The 26684-nt window shown below is 41.9% G+C and overlaps 1 protein-coding gene across 1 annotated transcript; it reads right to left on the bottom strand.

Moving 5' to 3' along the window:
- Positions 1–23501, bottom strand: CCT2 (chaperonin containing TCP1 subunit 2). The gene is made up of 16 exons (XM_032796526.2): positions 23377–23501; positions 21605–21679; positions 20250–20315; positions 20032–20143; positions 19654–19730; positions 17225–17337; positions 15837–16039; positions 14960–15060; positions 14750–14877; positions 10539–10642; positions 7329–7448; positions 5763–5891; positions 5553–5656; positions 3985–4084; positions 2373–2514; positions 1–249 (listed from the first exon to the last, which is right to left on the bottom strand). Exons 1-16 carry the CDS (start codon positions 23377–23379, stop codon positions 219–221), a joined length of 1608 nt encoding a protein of 535 aa, XP_032652417.1. The 5' UTR covers positions 23380–23501; the 3' UTR covers positions 1–218.
- Between the last annotated feature and the right edge of the window lie 3183 nt (positions 23502–26684).

Raw genomic sequence — 26684 nt, 5'->3', positions numbered from 1 at the left:
TTTCATACAACCCATGTTTTATTTGGATGTAAAATGCCTTTTTTAAAGCACAATAACAAAATAAGTTAAATCTGCAGAAAAATGTAACAATGACATGCCAGTAATGAATACACTCTTTTACTTTAAGTTTCTGTTCCATAACCTCTCAGGAGGTTGGTTGGTTGGTTTTTTTAAGTACTTGGCGAGATCTGGTCCACACATCCTTATGGGTTGAACAGTTAACATGGGCGATGGTCTGGTACACGTTTCCTGAAAGAAAATCACATGATTTAGAATGATATCTTCCCCTTGAAGTCCAGCAGACATTTTTTAAAGTCACATGTTTTCCACACTACTGTAAATTCAATGCCAATTATTTTCATAAGCATGGAACATATGAACTGCCCATCTGGATAAGCCCCCGGTCCCTCAAATCCAGTATCTTGTCTCTGACAGTACCCAGCACCACATATTTCCTGAGAAGGTGCAAGCAACCTAATAAGCTGGTAGGGATAATCTGTCCAGTAAGAGTCTTCTCTTAATAGTTAGAAACTCAGTTGAGACCCAAAGTACTAGATTTTATACCCCTTCTAAAACTTTAAGTAGTTGTTTTACTAACATAACTGGATATTTGTTATGGAATTTTTTTATGTACAACTTATTAAATCTTTCCCAGCTGATGGCTAATTTAAAATTCAGTAACGTGTATAAGTAGTTCAAATTTTCCCCTCCAATATGCATTATTCTTATTGCCCATTCACCTAACTTTGGTTATTTCCTTCTGAAGTTTCTCAGAATCCTCTACGGATTTGGTTAACAACTGCAAATTGTGTTACCTGCAAATTTTGCCACCTCCCTGTTCACTCTCTTTTCCACATAACCACGCAACAATTCTAGTAGAGACTTGTTGCACCCCACTATTAACTTTTCCCATGACAATCCACTAACATTTGCTAACATCTGTTTTTACAAAATTAAAATTAAGGCTCAAATTCACCAATGTGGTGAGGGCTTATATAAGCCCTTTGTGTCTGTTATCTAAAAGGTTTTGGTAACACCAAATTAGTTTTGCAAGGCTGTTGCCACACGAATGAATTTTACTGGAAAGTGTTGGAGAAAAACCTCAGTTCTCACTTTTTGTTTGGGTGCAGCAGAGTCAGACACTTTATAATTTCTCAAGCAATTGCAGTTGAGGGAGGGAGTGCCCTAGGACACAGGGTCACTCCAGTCCCAGACAGGTCTCTCAACAGGTAAACAATTACAGCAAGCATTTATACTTTTGTTACAGACAATAATAAGCAACAGCTGCATTTTGTTTATACATAGGTCATCCTAATATCTTGTTTTTCTTACTTAGACTCCAGTCTACATTTAGTATTATCTACACAAAGTCGAAACAACTCCTCTCACAGTTCTTTTCCACTCGCCTCACACAATCCTCGCTTCTACAAATCTCACGTTATTTGGGTTACAGTTAGCCTAACTCTTGCTGACAGAGACTGCCATGCATTAAGATCCCCTACAAATCCCTGTCAGTTTTCTCTACTTCCACATAAGGAACAATGAGGGATTCTTCATTAGCAGTCATTTTATTTCCAATAAATTCCTCCAGCGCAGGACTTGATTTAACTGGGGAAAGAACTCTCTTTTGCCACGAACTGTATGAAGTGACTCTTCAAGGTAGCATACAAAATTGTAGAATATTTCCAGGTACACAGATGTCAACATGCTCTAAGTTACAGCATCTGAATCATCCAAAGAATAGTTATTTTACAGTAACTGTATTTCTTAAGAGATGTGTCTTCCATATGGATTCTACTCTTGCTTTGCACGTGCCCAAGAGCGGAATCCATGCAGGCAATCACATGAAGAAATGTGGGTTACACATTAAGATTGGTAAATGAACTTTACTCCTAGCACACCAATCAGCAATCGAAGTAGACAAAATAATAGTAAACAGACAGCAACAAGCAGTAGCAGATTCGATTTCAGATACATTATGGGCATTCAGCTAAAATTTTAGCTTTTAGGGTTTCCTAACAATGGAGAGAATCAAAAACTGTCTTCCCATTTTTCTCCACAAATAATAGATTTCTCCAATGAACTCAGAGTTTAGTTCTACACACTCTGATCAAACACTGTGTCACAACTATGGATTTCCATTAACTAGATGGTGCTTGAACAGACTAATTTAAACATCACAATGACTTTGGAAAGTCAATTGTTTCTGTTATTGCAAACTAATTGTGGGAATACTAAAATGTTAGAGTAGAACCAAAAATAGCTTTGTTACCGGGAGAAAAAAAAAAAGATGAAAATATTTAACTTGAAGTGAAGGGTTCTCTCTAATGGTATAACTAGAATACCAATCTTAGATTCAGAGTTTAGGATACCTTGGTGCTGCTTTAATAATGTCATCCACACGAATAATCATTTCTGCTGCTTCAGCTGCACTCAGCAGAACTTGTCTCTTGACTTGGAAGCTTTCAGTTACTCCCAAGGTTGCCATGTCTCCAATGACACCATCTTTCATATCTTTAAAAAGAAAGATACTTTGCCAAAAAAATTTTTTTTAAATAAAGGAAAATCTTGTTAATAACCTGCATTATCCACAAAGCTATCTAAATCAAGTGCAGATAAAAAGATTACATCTCAATCATGTATTATCCATATGTCATATTCTACAGAAAAACTATTTAAGAAATTATGTATTATAAATAAAAGGGTCAATACTTATTAGCTTTATCCCTCCACCTGTAAAGCTGGGTGCTTTAATGACTATGAGTCCAACTATGCAGGGCTAAAAGGGAGAGGATGTAAAATATCTCCACAAGTGACCTAAAGTAGATTTCCTACACACAGAAACGTCAAAGACAAAATTCACTACTATGGGATGTTCCTAGGCTAGAAGAGTGTGCTGGGTTCCCTTGGGAAGCTGTGACTATCCCCCTTCCAACGGTACGAAGCTTCCATTATGAAATGCCCTACAGAGCTGCAACATGGTGGTCTTAAAGTCATGATATAGTAAGTACATACAAGCTGTTATTAAGGGCTTGTGTATTTGAATAGTTAAGTTTGTGACAAGCCAGGGTGTAAGCCTACCTCACACTAGATTGCCACATATTAACAGTCTATAGGACCCTTCACACTAAAAGTTCCACAGTGCGCTTTGATTTACCCCCATTTCAAAGTGGGCATCCACACTGAACCAATAATCCCAAACTCAAGCCAATAAAACTTACATCCCATCATCAGGAATACTATATTTTCTTTCTATGCATGTGCATGTATTTAATATGCGAATACATGCATGAGGATATTAATATGTTTAATTTTCAGGATAGATTTACTAACTTTTTTGCACTATCAACTAAGAACTTGAAGATACCATTTACATACTATAGAATAAGTGTAGTCTTCTATATTTGAACTGAAAGTAGTAAGTTCTTTACTATAACCATCCTTGATATTACAACCATGTCAAAGTGGAGCTTTTCAACCTTATATCGTTTATCACTTTGTTTCAAATTCTGCATCTATTTATTGTCCCTTTCTAGTGCTGCTACTCAATCTTGGTTGAATCACAGCATTAACACTCACTAATTTGATGCTTATAGTTTAACCAGGAATAGAAAAGAATAGCTTATAGCCATACAGCCATCTCTATTCCAAATGGTTAATATAAGCCATGAACTTGTCTCCTAGTATAATAATCACAGAGGACCGGGACAATTGCATGTTAAGACAGTACAGGAAAAAGCTAGTACATTCATTCATCATATGAAACCATGATTCACATCCATTCAATTGGACATCTACTGATACAAACAGGTTTGACTACTTTAAATCCTAATTATTTTGTTTGTAATGCAATAAACTCTTGCCCTGACTTTATCACAAGGTCAAGTTTGCCTCCAGTAAGTCACAACAATGCAAAGGCATATATTCCATACCATAAAAAGGACAAAAATTTCAATACAATTCACATGCTACCAAATTTCTCACCAAGCCCATAAGTTGTTTTCCCTTCACTGTGAGCAGCTCTGAGCTGAGACACCAAATCTGCACTGTCATAGCCAGCATTATCAGCTATAATGGTTGGGATCTAAAAGAATAAATATGCATGACAACAGATCAGAGGATGTTTTAAATTCTCAAGCAAATAAAAAGCAAAACTAAAATAACTACTGCAACAACTCTATACAAACTTAAGGTTGCTTATTTACTCTTCAATTACAAAAACAGCTGTGAAAGGGAAAGGCATAGTCACAAAAAACACATATATGCAGAAATTCACCAGTTGAAGTTGTCAACAAACGTTTTCCATTAATTTATAAAGTACGCAAAGTTACACCATATGACCATTTGATACAAAATATTTATCTGCAATTAAAATGGTTTGCAGTGATTTCCTGTGATCTGTGTAAAATTATTCTCATGATCTGTGTAAAATTATTCTCTACATTGAGAATACACATGCAAATTTGCAGGCCAAAAGGAAATGTTTAGATTAGATGAAAATATAGCTTAGAAAAATTCTAAAACTGTGACCTGAACTCTGGAACAGATACTAAGCAGCTCTTAAAAAAAAAATCTATTAATTTGTATTAAAGATACATATTTCAGTAAGAAAGAAATTGGAAAAAATAGACTAAAATATTTATGATGAGAATGCTATTCCCTAAGGCTTGAGACCTCTGTAAGCAGTACCAGAGGGAATGCTAGCTACAATATTTTAGTTGTTTTTTCCTTCAATTTAGCAAGAGTACATTTTCTCATTAATCATTTCAAAATGGTCTTGTGGCACTTGTTCCATTTTAAGAATGTAAACTTGCTGAGGAGCATTTACCAACAAGAGAGTCTTCTACTCAATGCATGTCAGTTTAAGTGATGCTAGAGCAAACTGTGTATGGTCATTAAAGAGATAGTATTTTCTAAATTAAACATTACTTGACTTTCTGAAAAAAATGTTTTCCCTAGTTTAAAATGTTGCTGCTGGAAGTCAAGCTTTCCCAACTCTGTGTTCCAATATAAGTGAGGTTAGCAGTTAATGTGTATTGTATTCAATTTTCTGTGGTGGTGTCTCATTTTTCACAAGCTGAAACAAATATTTTCTAAGATTTTATGTAGGGAAGTTCAGACAGTGCTAGAGAATTTTTTCTATTGAAGTATTACTGTAATCTCCCTGAATCAGCGACCTAAAACTGCTGGAACCAATGTGTGCTGCCTGTTCTATTGGTCTCTTCTGCCTTTAGCCTTAGAGTATGTCTACACAGCTAAAGAAAAACTCATAGCTGGCCCATGCCAGCCGATTTCAGCTCGTGGGGCTTGGGCTGCAGGGCTGTTTCGTAGCTGTGCAAACTTCCAGACTCGAGTCCCAGAGCCTGGGCTACAAACCGAGCATTGACGGGGACAGGAGGAGGGGAGGAGGAATGCACCAGGGTAGGGGACAGCACACGTGCTGGCCAAATAGACACTGCTACCAAAGTTCTCCAATCGGCAGCGCAGGGACGCAAGTGAACCTACAGTAGAGCACCCATCGGGACACTATTTGAAGAAGAACATTAACTTACCATTCTCAAGGCCTTTGCAAAAGACTCCATTGCAACAGATTCTTTGCCTGGTGTTCTGTTGGCAACCTCTGTGACAGCATTAGCCATCAGCATCTCTGAGCAACCTGTATATTAAAAGAATGTACGTACCTTAAAACCTGCCTTGACTGACAACAAGAACTCATACACTGTGTTGAAAAGAAAAATGTAAAAGATATCTTGAATATTCACCTCCACCATAGACAGTTCTAGTATCTTTCACAGTTTGGGCAAGGACACACAGAGCATCATGCAAAGACCTTTCGGCTTCATCTATAATCTGCTGTGTTGCTCCACGCAGCACTATGGTGCAAGCTTCACCTAAGGTCAAAAATAGCAAAAACAAATTGCTAAGAACATAGCCAAGAGAACATCAACAAAAATTTGACAGAATAGCTTTGGCAGAATGAAAAACAAAGACAGTCTCAAAAGCATTTATGCGAGTTTTACTGACATCACCATGGACAAGTTTAAATTACTAGAAAAAAATGCAGCAGTTGGCATGTCAAAGTACAAATGAAAGTTTCTAATGAACTCCATTATCCAGGCCATTTTTATCCATGTCCTACTACAGAATATGCTGTATTTCTTCACAAAATAAATAGTTAACTTAGAAGCAGAAGATAAAGCAATAATTTGATAAACTACATATAGATCAGAAGTATTGGCACTTTCTGGTTAATGAAAGTTACTGAAACCTATTCTAGAAGATTCCTGCTAACAAGTTGCCACTTGCCTCATCACTGTTTTATTTACCAAAAGGGGAGTGGGGACACAAAGTCTTAGGTCCCAATCATGCGAGCACTTAGGAACGTACATAACGCAACTCAGTAAAATTAAACCTATGTACATATCTTTGCAGGACCAGGGCCTTAGTGTTGGCCCAGCTTTTAAAGACAAAACGTTACTTGTCACATGGTGCATCTGAAGTATAAATTCTAATGACAACCACTTAATGAACAGTTTAAACATAATTGTTAGTGATAAATAGGGCCCTACCAAATTCACATGCCATTTTTAAAATTGTAAATTTCATGATTTCAAATGTTGAAATCTGAAATTTCCCAGTTTTGTAACTGTAGGAATACTGACCCAAAGGGGGTGGGTGTTGCAAGGTTATTGTAGGGGGACTGCGGTATTGTCACCTTTACTTCTACGTTGCTGCAACGCTCCCTTCAGAGCTGGGCAGCTGGAGAGCAGCAGCTGCTGGTTGGGAGCCCAGCTCTGAAGACAAATGACACTGCCAGCAGCAGTGCAGAAGGAAGGATTGCATGGTATGGTATTGCCATCCTTACTTCTGCACTGCTGCCTTCAGAGCTGGATCTTTGGCCAGCAGCTGCTAGTTGCTGGCCACCCAGCTCTGAAGGCAACAGCACAGAAGTAAGGGTGGCATAGTATGGTATTGCCACCCTTACTTCTGCACTGCTGCTGGCAGGGATCTGCCTTCAGAGCTAGGTGCCTGGCCAGCAGCCAGCACTTTCTAACAACCCACCTCTGAAGGCAGCACAGAAGTAAGGGTGGTAATACCGTGACTCCTCTACAATAACCTTGAGACAGCCCTCACAACCCCCTTTTGAGTCAGGACCTCCAGTTTGAGAAACATTGGGCTCCCTCGTGAAATCTGTACAGTATAGGGTAAAAGCACACAAGAGACCAGATTTCATGGTCCGTGACGCATTTTTCACGGATGTGAATTTGGTAGGGCCCTTGTGATAAATGAATGAAATTATAATGGTTGGTTAACGGTAAAACACTTACCCATAGCTACACCAGAGAAGTGAATGAGCTTATCTTCTCCAACCATAACCTCTTCAATAAGCTTGCAACTTCCTAGTTTTACCAGCTCTGGGTGATCAAAGGTTGAGGCAATTTCACCACCTATGAATGTAAGTTCATGTTAAACTGCTTGTTTGGTTACAGTCTATGTATGGGGAGACTCTGGCAAACCAGAAAAGTGCCTGAAACCATTATGGCTTATTCATAAAGGCAACCTAGTCAGCAAGCTGTAAATTGGCCATTCAGCAGTCTCAGCTTGACCAAGGCAGGAGGGCAAGGGGTTTGGGGTGCCACAGAAAGGGTGGCTTGACCCCACGTCCTTCCTGAGAAGAACTGTGTTGAAGTTGCTGATACATGCATTTTAAAAGAGCAGAATGTGCCCCACGAATGTCTATTGGGGTCTCAAGGCTGAAAACTCTGGAAAAACCCACACCTGGTTAATCAATAATCAGAAGGAACCTCTTGCTTTACCATTGAAACTGCTTACTTTACAAGTTTTCTTTAAGGGACATGTCATTCTATTACTAATGTATAAATAAGGGGGAAAAAAGCTTGAGATAGTTGGACTCGTTTGGGGACTCTCCCTCTAGATACATCTTGTGGTCCCCATCGGAAGACGGAAGATTTGGCCACCGGAAGACTGCTGCTGTTTCTCTCGAGAGCCACACTCAGCTTTGATAACTATCAAGGGTTGGGGGTGTTTTACTAATCTGTTGCAGACGTGTGTAGGTGCTTGAGACTAAGCAAAGTGTAGCTTTAAGTGAAAGCACTCATCTTGTCCTGTTTGCGCCAGCCATCTATCAGTTGGACGGACGTGTGTCCCGATTTATTTCCTGACACCACCTTACACAGAGTAAAAGTTACCAAGAGTTTTAGGTTGAAAGAACCCCGGGTAACATCTAAGTCAAGTCTTGGAAGATCTGAAGCTTCTTTTAGCCACTAAGAGTAACACTACACCAATGTTTCCTAAAACTGGGGGCAGGACTGTACATCTCAGTTGATTCCCAGAGTCTCCGCTTTCATGTTTTTTTTTTTGTTTTTTTTTTTTTAAACTAGACTTATTTTATGGTCACAAAGTCAGTCTTTAAAGGGTGTGTGTTTTCACTAAGAAAAAAAAAGGTGTGCGTGGGGGGGGTCTAACTGGAGTTACCCAACATGATGTAAATTCCTACTGAAGACAAGGCAATTTGTAGTTTTTACATACAAGTTAGGTGGTCAAGTTAAAGATTAGGCTCCTCATAACCTTTAACCTGACCTGCTAACCCACATGAATGCTTCAAACGGTCTTGTCTTCACCAGGATTTCACCTTTTTAGATAACTAGTCAGCTAGCTTCAGCTGAGAATACACCTTTTCCCTTTAGTAACAACAACGCCAAACTGTTAAACTGAAACCAATGCAAAGAAGTTTGAGTTTACAGAGAGCCTGAAACAATACCTCCAAGGCTTGGACTATTCCACCCTTTCAATGGGTGCTAACTCAGATGTCAATGATGACAATTAATGTTGATACTTTAAGTATTTCACTGCTCAAACCATGTAAGAAAGACGACAAAGTTTCCACCACTCCCCAAAGAATGTGGAGGGCACAGGAGTTGGGAAGATGTATACATTAAAACATGAAGGCCTTTATCACTACATGGTAGGATGCAACTGGTTTCATTTTCCTGAAGTGGAGGCTCAGCCTTGAAGAGTTTGGGAAATTCAACACTATATATTGTAAAAGCAGCAGAGAATCCTGTCGCACCTTATAGACTAACAGACGTTTTGGAGCATGAGCTTTCGTGGGTGAATACCCACTTCGTCAGATGCATGACGAAGTGGGTATTCACCCACGAAAGCTTATGCTCCAAAACGTCTGTTAGTCTATAAGGTGCCAAAGGATTCTCTGCTGCTTTTACAGATTCAGACTAACACGGCTACCCCTCTGATATTTGACACTATATATTGCCAAACTCCTGACTCCCAGCACCAAAATATTAAGAACAGAGTCTAGAAGTATATGTTTGTTTCACCTCTGAAAAGCACTTTGAGATCTGATAAAGACACAACTGTATTAATTTATATTTTGAATTAAATCCAATTATTTGATTGATCTGTTACATGAAAAACATATCCAGTACCCAACTATTTATTTCATTCTAATGCTTGACTAACATGAGGAGTATAGCTCCTTTTAGACTATCTTACCACTGTTTATAGAGTGATATAGAGCTACAGTATGATCACTGCATACAAACCGATATGATCTTTAAACAATACAAACTTAAAAATCATACTTCTGTTGGGATATTTAATTTATTTTCCATACTATTGTAACTAGACTACTTATACTTCCCAAAAACCAAACAATGCTATACCTAGCAAGGCCTATCTATAGCAGACCCATCCCATATTTCTTTCAGACTTTCTATATTGGTTACTTAGGGTACCAAACACATAATTCTGAAGATTTTTTTCTTTACAGGTAACCTTTAAAATAAAGTCTGATCCCTATCAAATCTGAAAAGCCTAAAGAAGTATATTTATCAGCATGCTATGATAATGCAGGGGTCATGAGCTGGTGCCAAATGACAACAGTAAGTTTAAATTTAAAGCAGAGTAAATTGAAGATAGTTCAGCTCAGTTTCCATCTCTTCTCTGCTGACAATAGTACTCACTGGGACTTAGATAGCTGGCCATTAGCAAAACAATTTTACAGAGGCCAGAAGTCACCAAGAACATAAGAATGGCCATACTGGATCAGAACAATACTCCATCTACCTCAGTATCCCCTCCTCTGACAGTGGTCAAGTGCCAGATGCTTCAGAGGGAATAAACAGAACAGGGCAATTATTGAGTGAGCCATCATGCCATTGCCCAGCCCCAGCTTCCGGCACACAGAGGTTTAGGGACACCAAGAGGACGATGTTTCATCCCTGATAAACAGTAATTACTTTTGGGTAGATTTTACCTTAAGAGAAAGATCTTCAGGGTCTTTTTTGTATTTAATTCCCCCACGCTCCACCTTCCCAAGTAATATATGTTCATATTACTCCAACGCTTTTTACATTAACTACTTTTCTTAAAGTGAAAAGTTAAAGGCAAGTTGCATCAACAACTATGGAATCACACATTAACATTTAGCAGAAAATGAATTACTCATACGTCAATACTCAAGACATAAGTTTATGATGCAACACTCTTCTCTATACCTGTAACAAGAGCCAGACGTTCTACACCTGCAAAGTCTGCATGCTCAATAGCCATAACACCAGCAGCACCAAACAGCTGTTCGGGGTAGTTATAAATCAGTTGCCTACAATTGAAGCACACATACATATTCATGCTATCGAAAGACTGCATCTTTCATCAAAACTACATGATAGCCACAGAAATAAACCTGCTTCTCAACATGAACAGAAATGGATTTTCAATTGAATTATTATTAATACTTTAGATTGCAAAAGCACTCAGGGTGCAAGGCACTTCCCAAACATGGAGAAAATGTCCCTGCACAAAGCATGAAGAGTCAGACAAATTCTAGAGGCGTAACCGGAAACTAAGATACTGTAAAGTAACTTGTTTTTCTAACTGTGGTTCTTGCTGCGCCTGCACTGTAGCTGTCCTCATGATCCCCCACCTAAGGGAATAAAGGGAAGAGTGGTCCCAAATATCCTGAGTTCCCTCCCTAATACAGAATCCAATTCGCGTAAGATTCTGTAGTACAGGAAAGGAGAGCAGGTTGTATGTATTCCACTTCCGGTGACTCAAGAGCAGTAACCTGGAGCATAGGAGGTGGGTGATGTAACTATCCGAATACCTACCACAGAACAGGTCTGCCAAAGCACGCATCAGTTCTTGATACTTCTACACGGGAGTAATATTGTATAAATGTGCACCAAGCACTTGCAGCTGCCCTATCGGTTTCAGGTTGGTACACAGGAGCTGCCTGGGACTTGGCATGGGCTCCAGTCTTTACTGGTAGATCTTGTCTAGCTGTTTCATACCATGGCCTAGTACAATTGTGAATCCAATTAGACAACCTCTGAGCAAATACTGCCTTACACTTCATCCTATCTGCAAATGTACACACAGTCTGGGGAATTCTTGGAAAGTTTAGTTGTGTCTAGACAGAACGACAGTGTCCTAAGTACATCTAGCGAGTGTAGCTTGGCTTGCCCTTGGTTACAGTGGGGTTTTGGAAAAAAGACAGGCAGATGGATCACTTTATTTAGACGGAAGCTTGAGTCTACTTTCCACAAGAATTTCAGGTAAGGCCTAAGGGTCATGCTGTCCTTATGGAATGTAGCGTACACAGTAGATTAGCCGTAAGTGCCTGAATTTCTCCTACCCTTTAGTCCCATATAGCCACCAAGCAGGCTGTGTTCATGAACAAATGGTAAAGTGAGCAGGTCAACAGAGTCTCAAAAGGTAGAGCCATTATATCAATCCCACATTCACTATATTAAGGAAGAGGCGAATCCCTGAGAGGAAACACATCCACATAAGGTCTTAAGGAATCTAGCTATCATCAGGTGGGAAAAACACCACATGACCCTGGCTGGGAGAGATGGTTGGCTGATAATGCTGCCAAGTGAACTCTTACTGAGCTGATAAGATAGCCCTGAGTTCTTCAGCAATAAAAAGGTGGTCCAAAATAGCAATATCTGAGTCCAAGGGAGAGAACTGGCATTGCTGGGCCCAAACAGAGAATCTTTTCCACTTGGCTGAATGAGTAAACCTAGCAGTCTTTCCTATTCATGAACTGATATATTCTGGACCTCAGCAGAACAGCTCCTCTTAAGTCACGATTAACTAGCCAGTATCCACACAGTCAGGGATAACAAAGCTGGGTCCAGATGGAGAACCTGTCCCTGGTTCTGGGAGATTATGTCTGGAAGAAGAGTTAAGTATCAAAGGATAGGTGGATAGATTCTGCAGGTCTGATAATGAAAACTTCATTGGCCAAGCTGGAGTCAGCATGATTACTACAGCTGAGCACTGTCTGAACTCGCTTAAGAGCCTTGGTATTAATGGGATTGGTGGGTAGGGGGTGTACTTTATTCCTGATGTTAAGGGAATGAGGAAGGCATCTGATAGGGAGCCCAGACTCAGACCTCCCCGACACACTTCTTGTTCTCATTTGAGTAAGTCTATGGCTAAGTGACCAGTTGTTGATGTCTTGTGTGATGGTGTCTTTAACAGATCATTCATGATCATTTGTGAACTGCCTTCTGCAGCAGTCTGTCAGGACACCCCGCAAGCCTGGTAAATGAAGGGCAACCAGAGTGATTTTGTGGCACACACCAACTGCTGAGTTGGACAGCTTATTGGTAAAAGGGAAATGATCGTGCTACTCCCTGCCTGTTAATACAAGACATTGCTGTCATGTTATCTGTTATATCTAGACCATCAATCCTCTCAATATGGGAAGGAATGCAGTGCATGTCCAATGAATTGCTTTTAACCCCAGTACATTTATGTGAAGCCAAGCATCCTCAGGAGTCCAAAGGCCTTGGATTTGGAGATGATTTAGGTGAGTTCAAGCATGTGTCATCAGTGTAGTGGATGGCAACACTGATAAAGGGTACCCCCTTTTACAGTTAGAGGTTTCTTTCACTAATTACAGTAGGACTTCTGGGGGGTCTTGCACTTTAACGTTTATGTGACATTTACTGGGCAGATGCACAAATTTTTGCACAGAGCATAGGTGAAGTCTGGAATGCTTTGTGACATGTATCTGAGGGGCTGAGAGACTTCTGACTCACTAGGCCCCTATGTTCTTATTCTTTTGATGAGCCTGCAGCTGGTTGATGAGATCCACTATGGTACTGACTATGCCCTAAAGCAGATAAGCCTTCAGTGTTATCGAAGCTAGCAATGCCCCTTTGAAGTCTACCCTCTGGATTAACAACAGAATCAACTTTTTTATTGATCAAGTCCCAGGGTAGTGAACAACTGAAGAATCAGGTGAATGGAGTCACTTACATGTGTTGATTTCACTCAAATGATTCCTTACTTTTTCCATGTGAGCTGCCATTACCACAGCCAGGCAGTTGAAGACCCTCAGCGCTGTTCATAGGTGGAATGGCAGAACTCTGTATTGATAGTGGGAATTTATCACTTGGAATCTCAGACATTTCCTATGAGTTGAATGGATTGTTATACGAAAAGAGGCATCTTACAGCTCAAGAGCTACAAGAAAAATCCTTTGGATCTAAGGAAGGGATTATAGAGGCTATCTGAAGCACCAGAGAAAACCCAGAATTGGGCACTAGTCCTGTTTTCATTTCAGATGTAACTGTCTTTCGTGAGAGAAATCCCTGAAAAAGGGATGGGGAAGGAGGGTGGGAGGTAAGGAGACTGAAATAGTCTAGAATACTCTACCCCTTAGGGATGGGAAAGGATGAGTAAAGATCCTCCAGATGCCGTAAACTGCTCTCAACCAAGATGTCAATTAACTGCCTTGATGTAGCCACAAGGTGAGTAGCCAATGAAGTGAATGCAGAGTCTTCCTTTGGTACCTCTGCTTAGACTACATTTGTGGTCTAGCCTGATTCCTTCTTGGTGCAGGCATGCAGATTCACAGAGATCTTTGAGTTGCTTGTGAGTCTTTCAGCAAGAGTACAGCCTCATTGGTTTTACTATTCAAAAGATCACAGCCTACAAATGGCAAGTCCTCAGCGATCAGTATATGAGATGGATAAATAAAGAGATCAACTTATAGTCAGTTGTTTATTGTAGGCATCACAAAAGAAGTAGATCTTAAGGAATGTTTAAAAAAAAAGAGAGAATGTGGCTCTGCAGACCAGCTCAGAAAAGGTGTTCTATAATGTAGCAAATGGCATGGAACACTACACAGAGAGCTGGAGTACCGGTCACAAGGGATGTCACAGTTGACAATGAAAGGGAAGGGAATGACATTAAGAAACAAAGGCCCAGATCCTCAAAGCTATTTAGGCACCTAAAGCCCATAGAAATCAATGAGAGTTAGGTGCCTAAATAGCTTTGAGGATCTGAGCCAAAGACAATTCAGAAGACATGAGGTAGACATAAATAGATTCTTGAATTATGTTGAAGCTGCCTGTGATTGAGTACAGGGGACAAGGGAGAGCAAGTGAAAGGATTTTAAAGGTAGGGGGCATGGCGCAGTCAAAATGACAGGTAAGAAAATTACTTAGCAACTGTGTTTTGCATGAAGTGGAACAGGGTGGGCAAGGAGCGATACTGGACTCAGTGAAGACATTACAATAAATAAATAAATAAGGAAGTCTGACAATAAATGGTTGGATGAATTTTATGTGTGTGGGTAGAAAGAGCTGGGTCTTAAAAAAGTTAAAAAAAATGAAGCAGCAAGCTTTTAACAACAGAGAACGTGTGGGACATAGTCACATACCTTATTCCTTCCACAATAAATGCATACCTGTTAATAAAGCAGTTTATTCCATGCTTAAGAATACGTTCAACCTTCTCTTTCATTTTTTCTTTTTCTGCTTGTTCTATTTCTGCTACCTTTGCTGTCGAATCCACTCTTACACGAGAGCCAAAGACCTAAATTAATAACAAACAAGTAAGATTTATTTGAAATTTAACTCAATTTATAAAGACGGCTTCTATTATATTAATCACCTACCTTAATTTTATCTGTATCCATACCAGTGTTTGCAATAAGTATCTTTGCATTTTCAATTCTTTTTGGCTGGTTGACACCAATCTTTTTATCTAACAGAAAGCCTGAAGTGAAAGAGAAAGTAGTAAAAACCTCAGCAAGCCTTAAAATGGGAAAAGGACTACAATTCTAAAGCAGAGGGGGACAAACTACGGCTCTTGGGCCACAGCCGGCCCGCAGGACCCTTCCCTCTAGCCCCCGAACTCCTGCCAGAGAGCAGAATCAGGACAGGCTTGCGGTGGAGCCAGCCCAACTCCCCGGCAGAACGGTGATCGGGGTGGAGGCTAGCCCCTGGCCCCTCCCCATCTGTTCCCCTCCCTCGCAGTCACAGTTCCCCCAGTGCCGCCCCTCTTTCCCCCACTCCACTGATAACGTGGGGCAGGGAAAGCAGGGAGGGTTGGATGGGGGCCCCAGGGCGGTCAGGGGGTGAACAGGGGGGGATTGGATAGGGGACAGGCATCCCGGGGGGATGGTCAGGGGGCAGAGAGCAGGGGTGCTTGGATAGGATGTGGGAGTCCCAGGAGGCAGTCAGGAGTAAGGGGAGTTGGATGGGAGTTCCTGGGGGCTGGAAAGGGGGCAGGGGCCAGGCCATATCTCGCTGTTTGGGGAAGCATAGCCTCCCCCAGCCTTCCCTACCCTGCCCTCCATACGATTTCTGTACCCGATGTGGCCCTAGGGACAAAAAGTTTGCCCACCCGTGTTCCAAAGTGTGTCAAAATTTTGCACAGATTTACCTACCAATACCATAGCAATGTTTCCTGAAACACATACAGACAAATGCACATATCTCACATATACGATTAATTTTAACTCTCAAATACATGGTCACTGAATAACATACCTTCATCTAAGTAAGAGTCTATCAGACTTCCACCTAGTTTCTTGATAATATGGATAGCTTCCAAGTTACCAGATCCTTTCAGTCTAAGAACAGCTTCCACTGCTAGTTTAGTAAAGTGATTTTTATGATGAGTAAGTAGTTTTGAGGACAGCGTGGTCCCTGCAATGTTCATTAAGTCTTCACGGAACTTTATTTCATCATCACTAAAACAAACACAATGTAACCAAGTGAATAAAATTAAATGGACAGCACTGAAGAAGCAATTCAACTGACTGACAACCACTACACTCAGATTTACATACATTGTTATACATTTTTCCTCAATATTTTTGAAGTGATGTGCAGTTGCAAAATAGTTGCACTTTGCAAACAGTTAATTGTATGCCTATCTACATGAGGCACTCTCTTAAGATATGAATTTGAATAAAAGCATCTCTTGAAAAGGAGTTGGTGCTCAATGGATAACAAACCACATATGGCCTGTTGCATTATTGCACGCATATATTATTGATACTTTGCACTTACATAGTGCTTTCACCTATACATTTCTTCAAAAACAGACTCCAATGAGAAACTGCACAACTGGAATTAATTTGCAAAATGGACACCATTAACTTAGGCTTGAATAAAGACTGGGAGTGGATGAGTCATTACACAAACTAAAAACTATTTCCCCATGTTAATTTTCCCCTATTGTTACTCACACCTTCTTGTCAACTATTTGAAATGGGCCATCCTGATTATGACTACAGAAGTTTTTCTTCTGCTGGTAACAGCCCACTTTAATCGATTAGTCTCATTAGAGTTGGTATGGCAACGCCAATTTTTTCGTGTGTGTGTAAAATCAAACAGTTTTCCTCCTGTTGACACACACACACCTTCCTACTGTATTTTCCACTGCATGCGTCTGCTGAAGTGGGCTTTGGCCCATGAAAGCTTATGCTCAAATAAATTTGTTAGTCTCTAAGGTGCCACAAGGACTTTTCATTCTTCTTCCTGATACAGACTAACACAGCTACCACTCTAGAAGTTTACAGTACGCACTCAAAAATCTGAACAAATTACAAATTTTGTTGAAGGGGAAAATTATATTTTAAGGCAAATTATATTCGTTAAACAGCTACATCGTTTAGTAATTTAAGATAATTTGTCTATATTTTTAAAAAGACTTTATAGTTTAACTAAAGAAAACTGTGATAACGTCTATTCCAAAAATATTGCTTATATCATATTATATTTTAAAAGTTCAGAAATGAAGAAAATCAAATAGTTTTCCTCCTGTTGACCAATATGCAATTGTTTGTCCTACCCATCTGTGATAGTTTACATAGAAATTAATCAGGACAACCAAAGAAGATTACTACTGCAAATACAAGGTATTTACTAACCCATGATCCACTGCAGATTTCAAGAGGGCCTCTCTTGCGGCTTTTGTAGCTTCTCTCCAACCTGCAATGATGGTTTGAGGATGAATCTTCTTTGCAATTAATGCTTCTGCCTCCTATTAACATAAAACATATAATTAATTTACTTCAACGTCAAATTTGAAGCGAGGAGGGCAATTTATTCAGTAAGAAAATTTAGAATCTTTTCATCATCAAAAGGAGACTTTTAATCCACCTGACTGCCAAAATGATCAGAATAATCTTAACAGGAATGATTTAGAAAATATATATTTACCCTCTAATACTACAAATACAGATGTGGTCATTCGTGCTGCTAGTATTTCCTACCTAACCAACTAATGTGCTTTATTCAGGGTGGCCCTTGAAGATCATCTGGAAGCTTTGTCTAGTGCAAGCCATAGCTATATTTTGAACAGGCAAGCAAGTTATTATAAAAATGTATCATCTACTCAAAGCTCTGCATTAGCTTCCTGTTCACTTATGGGTGCAACTCAGGGGGCTGGTGAGAAATCTTCAAAGCCCTGGCTGGCCTGGAAGTCAGCTGCCCAAGAGATCATCTCTCACCTTAAGCCCTGTCATTTCAGTTAAGATCAGCAGGTGCTCTTGATGTCAGTTCCTGGAGCCAAAAATCTCTAGGCCTTGTTGCAGAACTTTGTTAGCAGGACGTCCTTGCCTCTGAAGCTCCCTCTACGGGTAGCTCAGAGTCAAAGCTCAGTAGCCTTCAGAGTACACAGGATGACACTTAACTGTTTAAACAGGCCCTACCAAATCAATTTAGGTCCTGCAAAAACAATCATTCACAAAGCCTCTCAAAAATGTTTCCTTTTTCTTAATTCATTGGGAAAAAAGATTTACAAAAGAGTATTTTCCTGGAGTGTCTGCAATCAGACTGTACCATTCTGCTAACTCCAAGAGCCAGAAAGTGAAACTGATTATATGACTAGAAAGGCAGTTTCATTGTTTCTTTTTGCATATCATTTGGGTGAGGAAGACAACATAAATGGTGAAGCAAGTTTATTTTAAAAATCCTTTCAAATGCAATAATTCAAGGTGTTATTAGTAATAGATAAGGAATATGGTACTATTAACAGAACAGTGTGACCCAAGGACCTCATTATGTCAACTGGCATAGGGAACAGGAGTACATAAGAGTTTCAGAGATCCTCTGGGCCTCGTGTCTACACACTAGTCAACCAAAGAATATTATGCAAGGTCTCTTAATGATAGCCTGTGTCACAATGGTCATAACTGTGAGATGTATGTACAGAAAATATGTGAGAAAAGGTGAAGTTATCTAAGTCTGAGAGTTAAGGTAGGTCATCAGATGACGATCTACAAGCTCCTGTCAGGCAGGAAGGACGAGATGCTTATCTGTGTGTGCCTGGTCACATTCACATTTACTGTCTGAGCAAAATGTTACTCAATAGATTGTGGGGACTGCAGGAAAACACAACAAAGGTTATCCAGTTTAGAAGTAAACAGCATATAATAAACAGTTTTGGGTTTGTTTTTGTGAAGTTGGGAGGCCATTTTCATGTAGTTGCACCCACAATCCTCCCGCACCACCTACTCATCTCTGGGACTGCTTTCCGCTTCCTTGAACTATGCCCCATTCGGCATCATGGCACCACGCGCAAACCGCTAGCCCCTTGCTAATTTTTTTTTGGTGGAGTCTTTGTGTGGTTTGGACAAATCAGACTTGTTTTGGGGTGTTTTTCCTGGCAACCTGTGCAGATGAACCCCGAGTTATCCTTTAATTTGTGAGGACAAGCCACCAGTTGGTTTGATCTTATGAAGCAGGGATCTCAGCCAACTTGGTTGAAGCACTGGAAAAAGGACTTGAGGCAAGTTATCACGTAGGACACAGAGGCTTTGTGAGTTAAGTTTAGGCTCTAGAATGCACGTTATGATTGCGTAAAGTGCTATGTGTAAAATAAGGTGGTGATCCTGAATTGAATCTTGTAAGCTGGTGAATACTATTCCTTTGGGAATAGCAAATCAGAGTTCTCCACGCATTAATTGAAATGGGGGTGGGCATTCCAGAGGGATGGTTGGAGGACTTGGGGGTTGGTAAGTGCCTACTGCTCGCCTGTACAGAGAGAGCGAGGCTGGCAGAGGCCTGGAAGGTAGTACTTGCGTTGCCAGAGGCTGGTGAAGTTAAGGAAGTGATACATAGCAGGCACAGACAAGACTTCCTCACATTAAGGGTAGGAGGTAACAAGGTGCTTCACAATCTTGGATACCCCCAAGAAGCAGCACAGACAGCATCTAAGTTTTGTTCCTGCTTCTAACAATTTGATAAGTGATACACTAATGCTTACTCTATTGGCGGCACCCTACTCTGTCTATGGCATCAGAGCACTGAAATACCAGATATAGTAGAAAATGTTTAAAAACAAAAGTTTCATTACCCTAAGTAATTCAGCTGCCAGCACAGTTACAGATGTAGTTCCATCACCAACCTCATCATCTTGAACCATTGACATATCTAAAAGAGAATACTACTATGTTAGTTTATTTATTCAAATATTCTGTACTGCTCAGCACTAACTACAAATATTGTATATTTCAGGTATGCACTAGTTTGGAAATCAAAAACAGGGTTTAAAAAAAAAACTACATAGGAGCAGGATTAATTGCAATAACTGAGTGTCATATTATCAACCTGCTACATAGCAAAAGAAACTTGCTCAGAGGATGTTGTTTGTTTGCTAAAGTAAATGTTATTTAATAACTGACCTTTCAAGAGATTTCAAATATTGTAATGACAAACATCTGGTCAAACTCACCAACCAAAACCTTGGCAGCTGGGTTGTCAACTCCAATAGATTTTAGGATGGTTGCACCATCATTGGTTACAGTCACTGTGCCATCTCTTCCACTACTTAGAAGAATCTTGTCCTACAGGATGCAGGATTTAGGATAACACTATGAACTACATGTTCAAGCAGTAACAGTTGCAAAGACAACTAAAAATATGGTATCTGAAAGCCTGCAAACATCTTACCATGCCTTTAGGTCCCAGAGTGCTCTTAACCAAGTCTCCAATGGCAATAGCACCAATGAAGGATGACTGGAATAAAAGTGAAGAAGATCAGACAAGGATTCATCATTTCTTTTATTAGCAGCTGAAGATTAAAACATAACGGGGTCAGAAATTACAACCACTTGTCCTAATCTACTCCCTCCACCACCATATCCCATCCCCTTCCTTCCCCTGGTCTGGTTCTGAAGTCAGGCAGCTTTTTCCCCTCATAACCTGGGTGCCAGCAGAGGAGTCACTCAGAGAACAATGACCCACAGAATCTGGGAGCAGCAACTCCCTGGAAACTCCTGCTCAACCCCTAAAAATTTAGGCTGGAGCATTCTCAATACAGATTAAATCTTCAAAGCATTATACTTCAACAAGTCTCTACCACTGAACAAATGCAAACTAAACTTTTAAAAAAAAAAATATTAGATGTGGTCAAATTTGGCAGTTTTTCATGTGAATGGCAAAAGAAATCCCACTCCCAAATTTCAAATCCTCAGTCCAAAGTATGGAAGCAGACCTTCTCAACAAAACAGATATTAACAAAATATATATAAAAAAAAAAAAAAATGAGCAAACACACATTCCCCACCCCAACCCCATATCTCGTTCTTGAAAATGGCTGAACCATTTTTGCTTAAACTTTACGCAAATATTCAAAGTGAAGCAGACATTCAGCAACGAAAACGTCACTGTGAGCAGGTAAAGTTATATGCAACTGAAAACAGGGTCTTGTACTTCGGGCTCTGTGTAAATTGTAATTTTTTTTATTTATATTTTTTAAAGAAAATTCTCAACTGTGTAAATAGCAAAGAATTGCTTTTCAGTGAGTTTGCAAGGAATGAACTTTACAGGTAACTTTAGCTGATTTCAAGAACTGAATGAATTTTACAAGTTAGTCAATTTCTTCCACCCAGACATGCACACAGCAGTCTTATTCCTTTGCATGCACAGAGCACTCTGTGCTTCTGGATGCACACATCACTGTAAGTAAAGGTAATTTTTTGTATTGAAGACTTTGTTGTAAACATTCTCATTTAAAAAAAATTATATTTAGAAGATCGCCATTTTGGGGGACGGGAAGCAATTTCATGGTTTCCATGCCCTCCATTAGAGTAAAAAGAACAGGAGTACTTGTGGTACCTTAGAGACCAACAAAGGTGCCACAAGTACTCCTGTCCTGTTACGGATAGAGACTAACACGCCTGGCTACTCTGAAACCTGTCTCCATGACAGTGTGATTTACACACGGCCTTATTTATAATGTTAACTGTCAGACAACCTTAACTATAAAAGGTGTCAGACATTCTGTGATATTTAAATAAACTTACCAACCGAGCTGTCTCGGCTTTTTCTTCATCAGCTCCTGCCTTGAAAATATTCACAGGTGCAAGGGAAAGGGATGCCTGAAATAATAGTAACCATAATGTAATTTAGCTTTATCACATCATTTTCAGAACACCTCATTAACATAAATTGAAATTAAATGATGTTTTATGTTATTCTTGAATTACAATAATACTTAATATCCCCTATTCCCAGGTATATTTTAATAAATGAATCTTTAACACACTTTTTATCTATTTTTTTTTTCATCATCACTTTACTGATGCTATATAGAGCCTCTTAATTTAGAAAGACATTTATTACCTCAGGGGCACCAAAGGACTCAAATGCTGTCTCCAACTTTGCTGAGATGAACTACCAGAGCAAATTTAAGATTTCCTGCCCTGTTCTATCCTGTAGAGCACAGGTGACAAGGAGATTTGCCTGGAAACTTACCAGCTTTCACTGGGAGAGATTTTTTCTGTGCTGGCAGTGAACTAGCTGTCTGATACCCCTGTTCCTGGAGTGAATGTAGCTATTCTCTACTAGCCAACAGCCCTGGAGCAGCATTACCAGTTAGCATAGTTTAGAGAAGCCAGCTCTTAATTACACCAGGGTAGAGGTGAGTCCACCAGAAAATTGGGAAACCAAAACCTTTATTTCTCCACTGCTCTGCTGCACCCAACAGAGAATTGGAGCCAGTCGTGTCAAAGTTTTGCGGAATTACTGAAAACAAAGATAAAAACTTAAATGACATTTTAAAGTTAACATTATCACAATTTTATTTCCTTGGTTTTCCCATGTCAATTACACCACCATAGTGGTCAGTATTTTTTAGCCCATTAAAATTAGAAATGTAAACTTAATCAAGGTCCCCACGAATTCAGCAGCAAAGCAGAACTAAGTTGTACACCACCCAGAGCTGAATTCTGAAGCAAACTGGGGATTCTTCAGCAGCTTCAAGTCAACTTAGAACCAGATTAAAAGGAATATAGGTAATAGAGTGATATTAGCCTGTTTGGATGTTTACAATATATTCAATCTTACACCGCTGCAAACTTAACACAGTAGATTGTTCTGATATAGGGTTGGGCCAATTCTGAAATAGGTTTCTCAAGGAGTAAGTTTCTTCCCAAGCCCCCGTCAGTTACTAGCAGCCTTGTGTGCAGAAACACAAAGACCTAGTTTCCCTAAACATATTTTGCCTTGTTTGAGATGGATAATGATGTTACCCAGGTAAATCCTAACCTCGAGTCTGCCAAGGGCCGCCTGCCTCAGTCACATCCCCATGTGCCCCGTGCCAGAGCTGCTGCCGAGCTGTCACTAGCCCTCTCGCCAGCAGGCACGTTGGCCATCGGCCCCAACCCGACAGCCTCAGAGCCCCGGGGCCCCTCCCTGCCTCCCTCCACTCCCAGGAGATCGGGCGGCGGCCGGCGGCGATGGTCCCCGGAGTGACGCGGGCCGGGCAGCGGCGCCGCATGGCGAGCCAGCCCCAGCGCTACGGGCCTCGGCGCGGGCGAGAAATCTGCCGCGCTACCCACAGCGGGAGGCCGCTCTAGAAACTTCCAGGCCTGCGCTCCGCTCGCCGGGCGCGGCAGGGCCCAGCTCCCCCGTGACTGGCGGCACCAGCGCCGCACAAAGGCGGGGGAGGGCCCGGAGCCGCGGGCGGCAACGGCAGAACGTCACCGCTCCTCGCGGCCCACGTGGAGCTGGCGCAGGCACAAGCCCGCCCCGCCGCTCGTTCCCCGGGACCGCAGCGCAGGGCCCGCAGCCTTACCATGGTGACGGTGAATCTGCTACCAGCGTCCTGCCGACCGCCTCGCGCTCGATCAGAGTCACCGCCACGCGATCCGTCCCCAGGCCAAGAGGTACCCACGGGACGTTACGTTGCCTACGAGCCGGAAGCGGAAGGGCTGCCTCGGCCTAGCGCGCCAGCCCTATAGAATGTTGCATTCTGGGAGTTGTGGTCTTACGCTGGCAAAAGGGCCCCTTCCACCCTAGGGTGAGCGGGGGGGGGGGGGGGGCGCTGTCTGCCCTGTCCGGTGGAGCCTGAGCCAACTTAGCTACTTTGTCACTAGATTTAGTGACTTTTCGGTTTCCTTAGTGAGAAAATAAGTGTCAAAGTGACCAGTGACAAATCTAGCAACTTAGCCACAAGCAGCTCAACAGTGAACACAGGTTTCAGAGTAGCAGCCATGTTGGTCTGTATCCGCAGAAAGAACAGGAGTACTTGTGGCACCTTAGGCTACGTCTACACTACGGGCTAAATTCGAATTAGCTTAAACCGATTTTATAAAACAGATATTATAAAGTCGATTGTGCACGTCCACACTAGGAACATTAATTCGGTGGTGTGCGTCCATGGTCCGAGGCTAGCGTCGATTTCTGGAGCGGTGCACTGTGGGTAGCTGTTCCGTAGCTATCCCATAGTTCCCGCAGTCTCCCCCACCCCTTGGAATTCTGGGTTGACAGCCCAGTGCCTGATGCGGCAAAAATCATTGTCGTGCATGGTGCTGGGTACAGCCTCACCCCCCCCCCCCTTTGTGAAAGCAGCAGACAACCATTTCATGGCTTTTTTCCTGGGTGAACTGAGCAAATGCCATAGCACAGCAAGCATGGACCCTGCTGAGATCAGTAACGCAATCGTGGATGTTGTAAACACCTCGCGCATTCTCATGCAGTCCATGGTGAACCATGAACTGCAAAGGCAGGCGAGGAGGAGGCAGTTACAGCAGCGCGGCGACGAGAGCGATGAGGACATGGACACTGAATTCTCCCTAACCGCGGGCCCCTGCATTTTGGAGCTACTGCTGGTAATGGGGCAGGTTCTACCCATTGAACGTCGATTTTGGGCCGCGGGAAACAAGCACAGACTGGTGGGACCGCATAGTTTTGCAGGTGTGGGATGATTCGCAGTGGCTGCAAAACTTTCGCATGCGTAAGAGCACTTTCTTTGAACTTTGTGACTTGCTTTCCCCTGCCCTGAAATGCCATAATACCAAGATGAGAGCAGCCCTCACAGTGGAGAAGCGAGTGGCAATAGCCCTCTGGAAACTTGCAACTCCAGACAGCTACCGGTCAGTCGGGAATCAATTTGGAGTGGGAAATCTACTGTGGGGGCTGCTGTGATGCAAGTAGCCAAAGCAATCATTAAGCTGCTGCTACGAAAGGTTGTGACTCTGGGAAACGTGCAGGTATAGTGGATGGCTTTGCTGCAATGGGATTCCCTAACTGTGGGGGGCCATAGATGGAACCCATATCCCTATCTTGGCCCCGGAGCACCAGGGCACCCAGTACGTAAACCGCAAGGGTACTTTTCAATGGTGCTGCAAGCACTGGTGGATCACAAGGACGTTTCACCAACATCCACGTGGGATGGCCAGGAAGGGTTCATGACGCTCGTGTCTTCAGAAGCACTACTCTGTTTAAACGGCTGCAGCAAGGGATTACTTCCCAGACCAGAAAATAACAGTTGGGGATGTTGAAATGCCTGTCGTTATCCTGGGGACCCAGCCTACCCCTTGATGCCATGGCTCATGAAGCCATACACAGGCAGCCTGGACAGTGGTCAGGAGCTGTTCAACTACAGGCTGAGCAAGTGCAGGATGGTGGTAGAATGTGCATTTGGCCGTTTAAAAGCTCGCTGGCGCACATTACTTACTCGCTCAGACCTCAGCCAAACCAATGTCCCCTTTGTTATTGCTGCTTGCTGTGTGCTCCACAATCTCTGTGAGAGTAAGGGGGAGACCTTTATGGCGGGGTGGGAGGCTGAGGCAAATCACCTGGCCGCTGATACGAGCAGCCAGACACCAGGCGATTAGAAGAGCACACCAGGAAGCGGTGCGCATCAGAGAAGCCTTGAAAACGAGTTTCATCACGGGCCAGGGTACGGTGTGACTGCTGTGTTTGTTTCCCCTTCAAGAACCCCCACCCCTTCATTGACTCCTTCCCTGTAAGCAACCCACCCTCCCTTTGATTACAGCTTGCTTAAGGAAATAAAGTCACTATCATTTAAAAATCATGTATTCTTTATTAAAAGTCATTCCCTGTAAGCAACCCACCCTCCCCTTTGATTACATGTATTCTTTTTTAAAAATCATGTATTCTTTAAAAAGAGTAAGCAACCCACCCTCCCCCTTTGCATGTATTCTTTGTTAAACAGTAATTATAAAAAGAGGCAGAATTATCAAGGTATCCCGGTGTGGTTTGGGAGGAGGATAGGAGGGAAGGAAAGGCTATTAAGCACATTTCAATGTAATGACAGCCTTTTGGTTGGACTGTCCACGGGGGGAGTGGGCGGGTGCAGAAAGCCTTCCCCCACGCGTTCTAACACGTCTGGGTGAGGAAGATATGGAACATTGTGAGTACTGAGGGTGGTTAAACATGGGCTGCAGTGGCACTCTGTAACCCCGCTGCTCTTCCTGAAGATCCACCAGACGTCGGAGGATATCAGTTTGATCACGCAGCAGCTCCAGCGTTGCATCCCGCCACCGCTGATCTTCCTGCCTACACCTCTGATCTTCCTGGCGCCACTTCTCATCTCGAGCGTCCCTCCTGTCCTCCGTCCTCACGTCACTGGCATCTTTCCTGTACTTTGCTAGCATGTCCTTCCACTCATTCTGATGAGCTCTTTCATTGCGGGTTACTTCCATGATTTCAGAGAACATTTCATCTCGCGTCCTCTTCTTCCTCCGCCTTATCTGAGCTAGCCTTCGGGATGGAGTAGGGAGGCTGGAAAAATGTGCAGCTGCATGGGGGAGGGAAAACAGGGAGAGAAGTATGTAAAAAGATACATTTTACAGAACAATGGTTATACTCTTTCACAGTGAACAACACTATCCACCTTACATAGCACATGTGATTTCACTACAAGGTCGCATTTTGCATCTTTTAATATTGAGTGCCTGTGGCTCTGGTGTTGCAGATCTCACAGACGCAGGTCCGGGCATCATACTTCAGCTTTCATGCGGCCATGGTAAGGCTTTATCTTTTGACTTCTCCAGCCTTCATATACACAGTGCCCTATGATGCCTTTTTCCTGTTAACAGGCAGCAGCAGACGCCAACCCCTCCTCTTTCCCTATGC

Source organism: Chelonoidis abingdonii, chromosome 1 (assembly GCF_003597395.2).
Source record: "Chelonoidis abingdonii isolate Lonesome George chromosome 1, CheloAbing_2.0, whole genome shotgun sequence".
NCBI lineage: Eukaryota > Metazoa > Chordata > Testudines > Testudinidae > Chelonoidis > Chelonoidis abingdonii.
Note: the sequence above shows the minus strand (reverse complement) of the source record. Positions and strands in the feature narration are given on the sequence as shown.

Excerpts from the sequence above, each read along its gene's own strand:
- CCT2 (XM_032796526.2), bottom strand. Across the intron at positions 20,144-20,249 it reads CTCTGGGACCTAAAGGCATG|GACAAGATTCTTCTAAGTAG; the intron begins GTAAGATGTTTG and ends TGCATCCTGTAG. Across the intron at positions 17,338-19,653 it reads TGGCAGCTGAATTACTTAGG|GAGGCAGAAGCATTAATTGC; the intron begins GTAATGAAACTT and ends TTATGTTAATAG.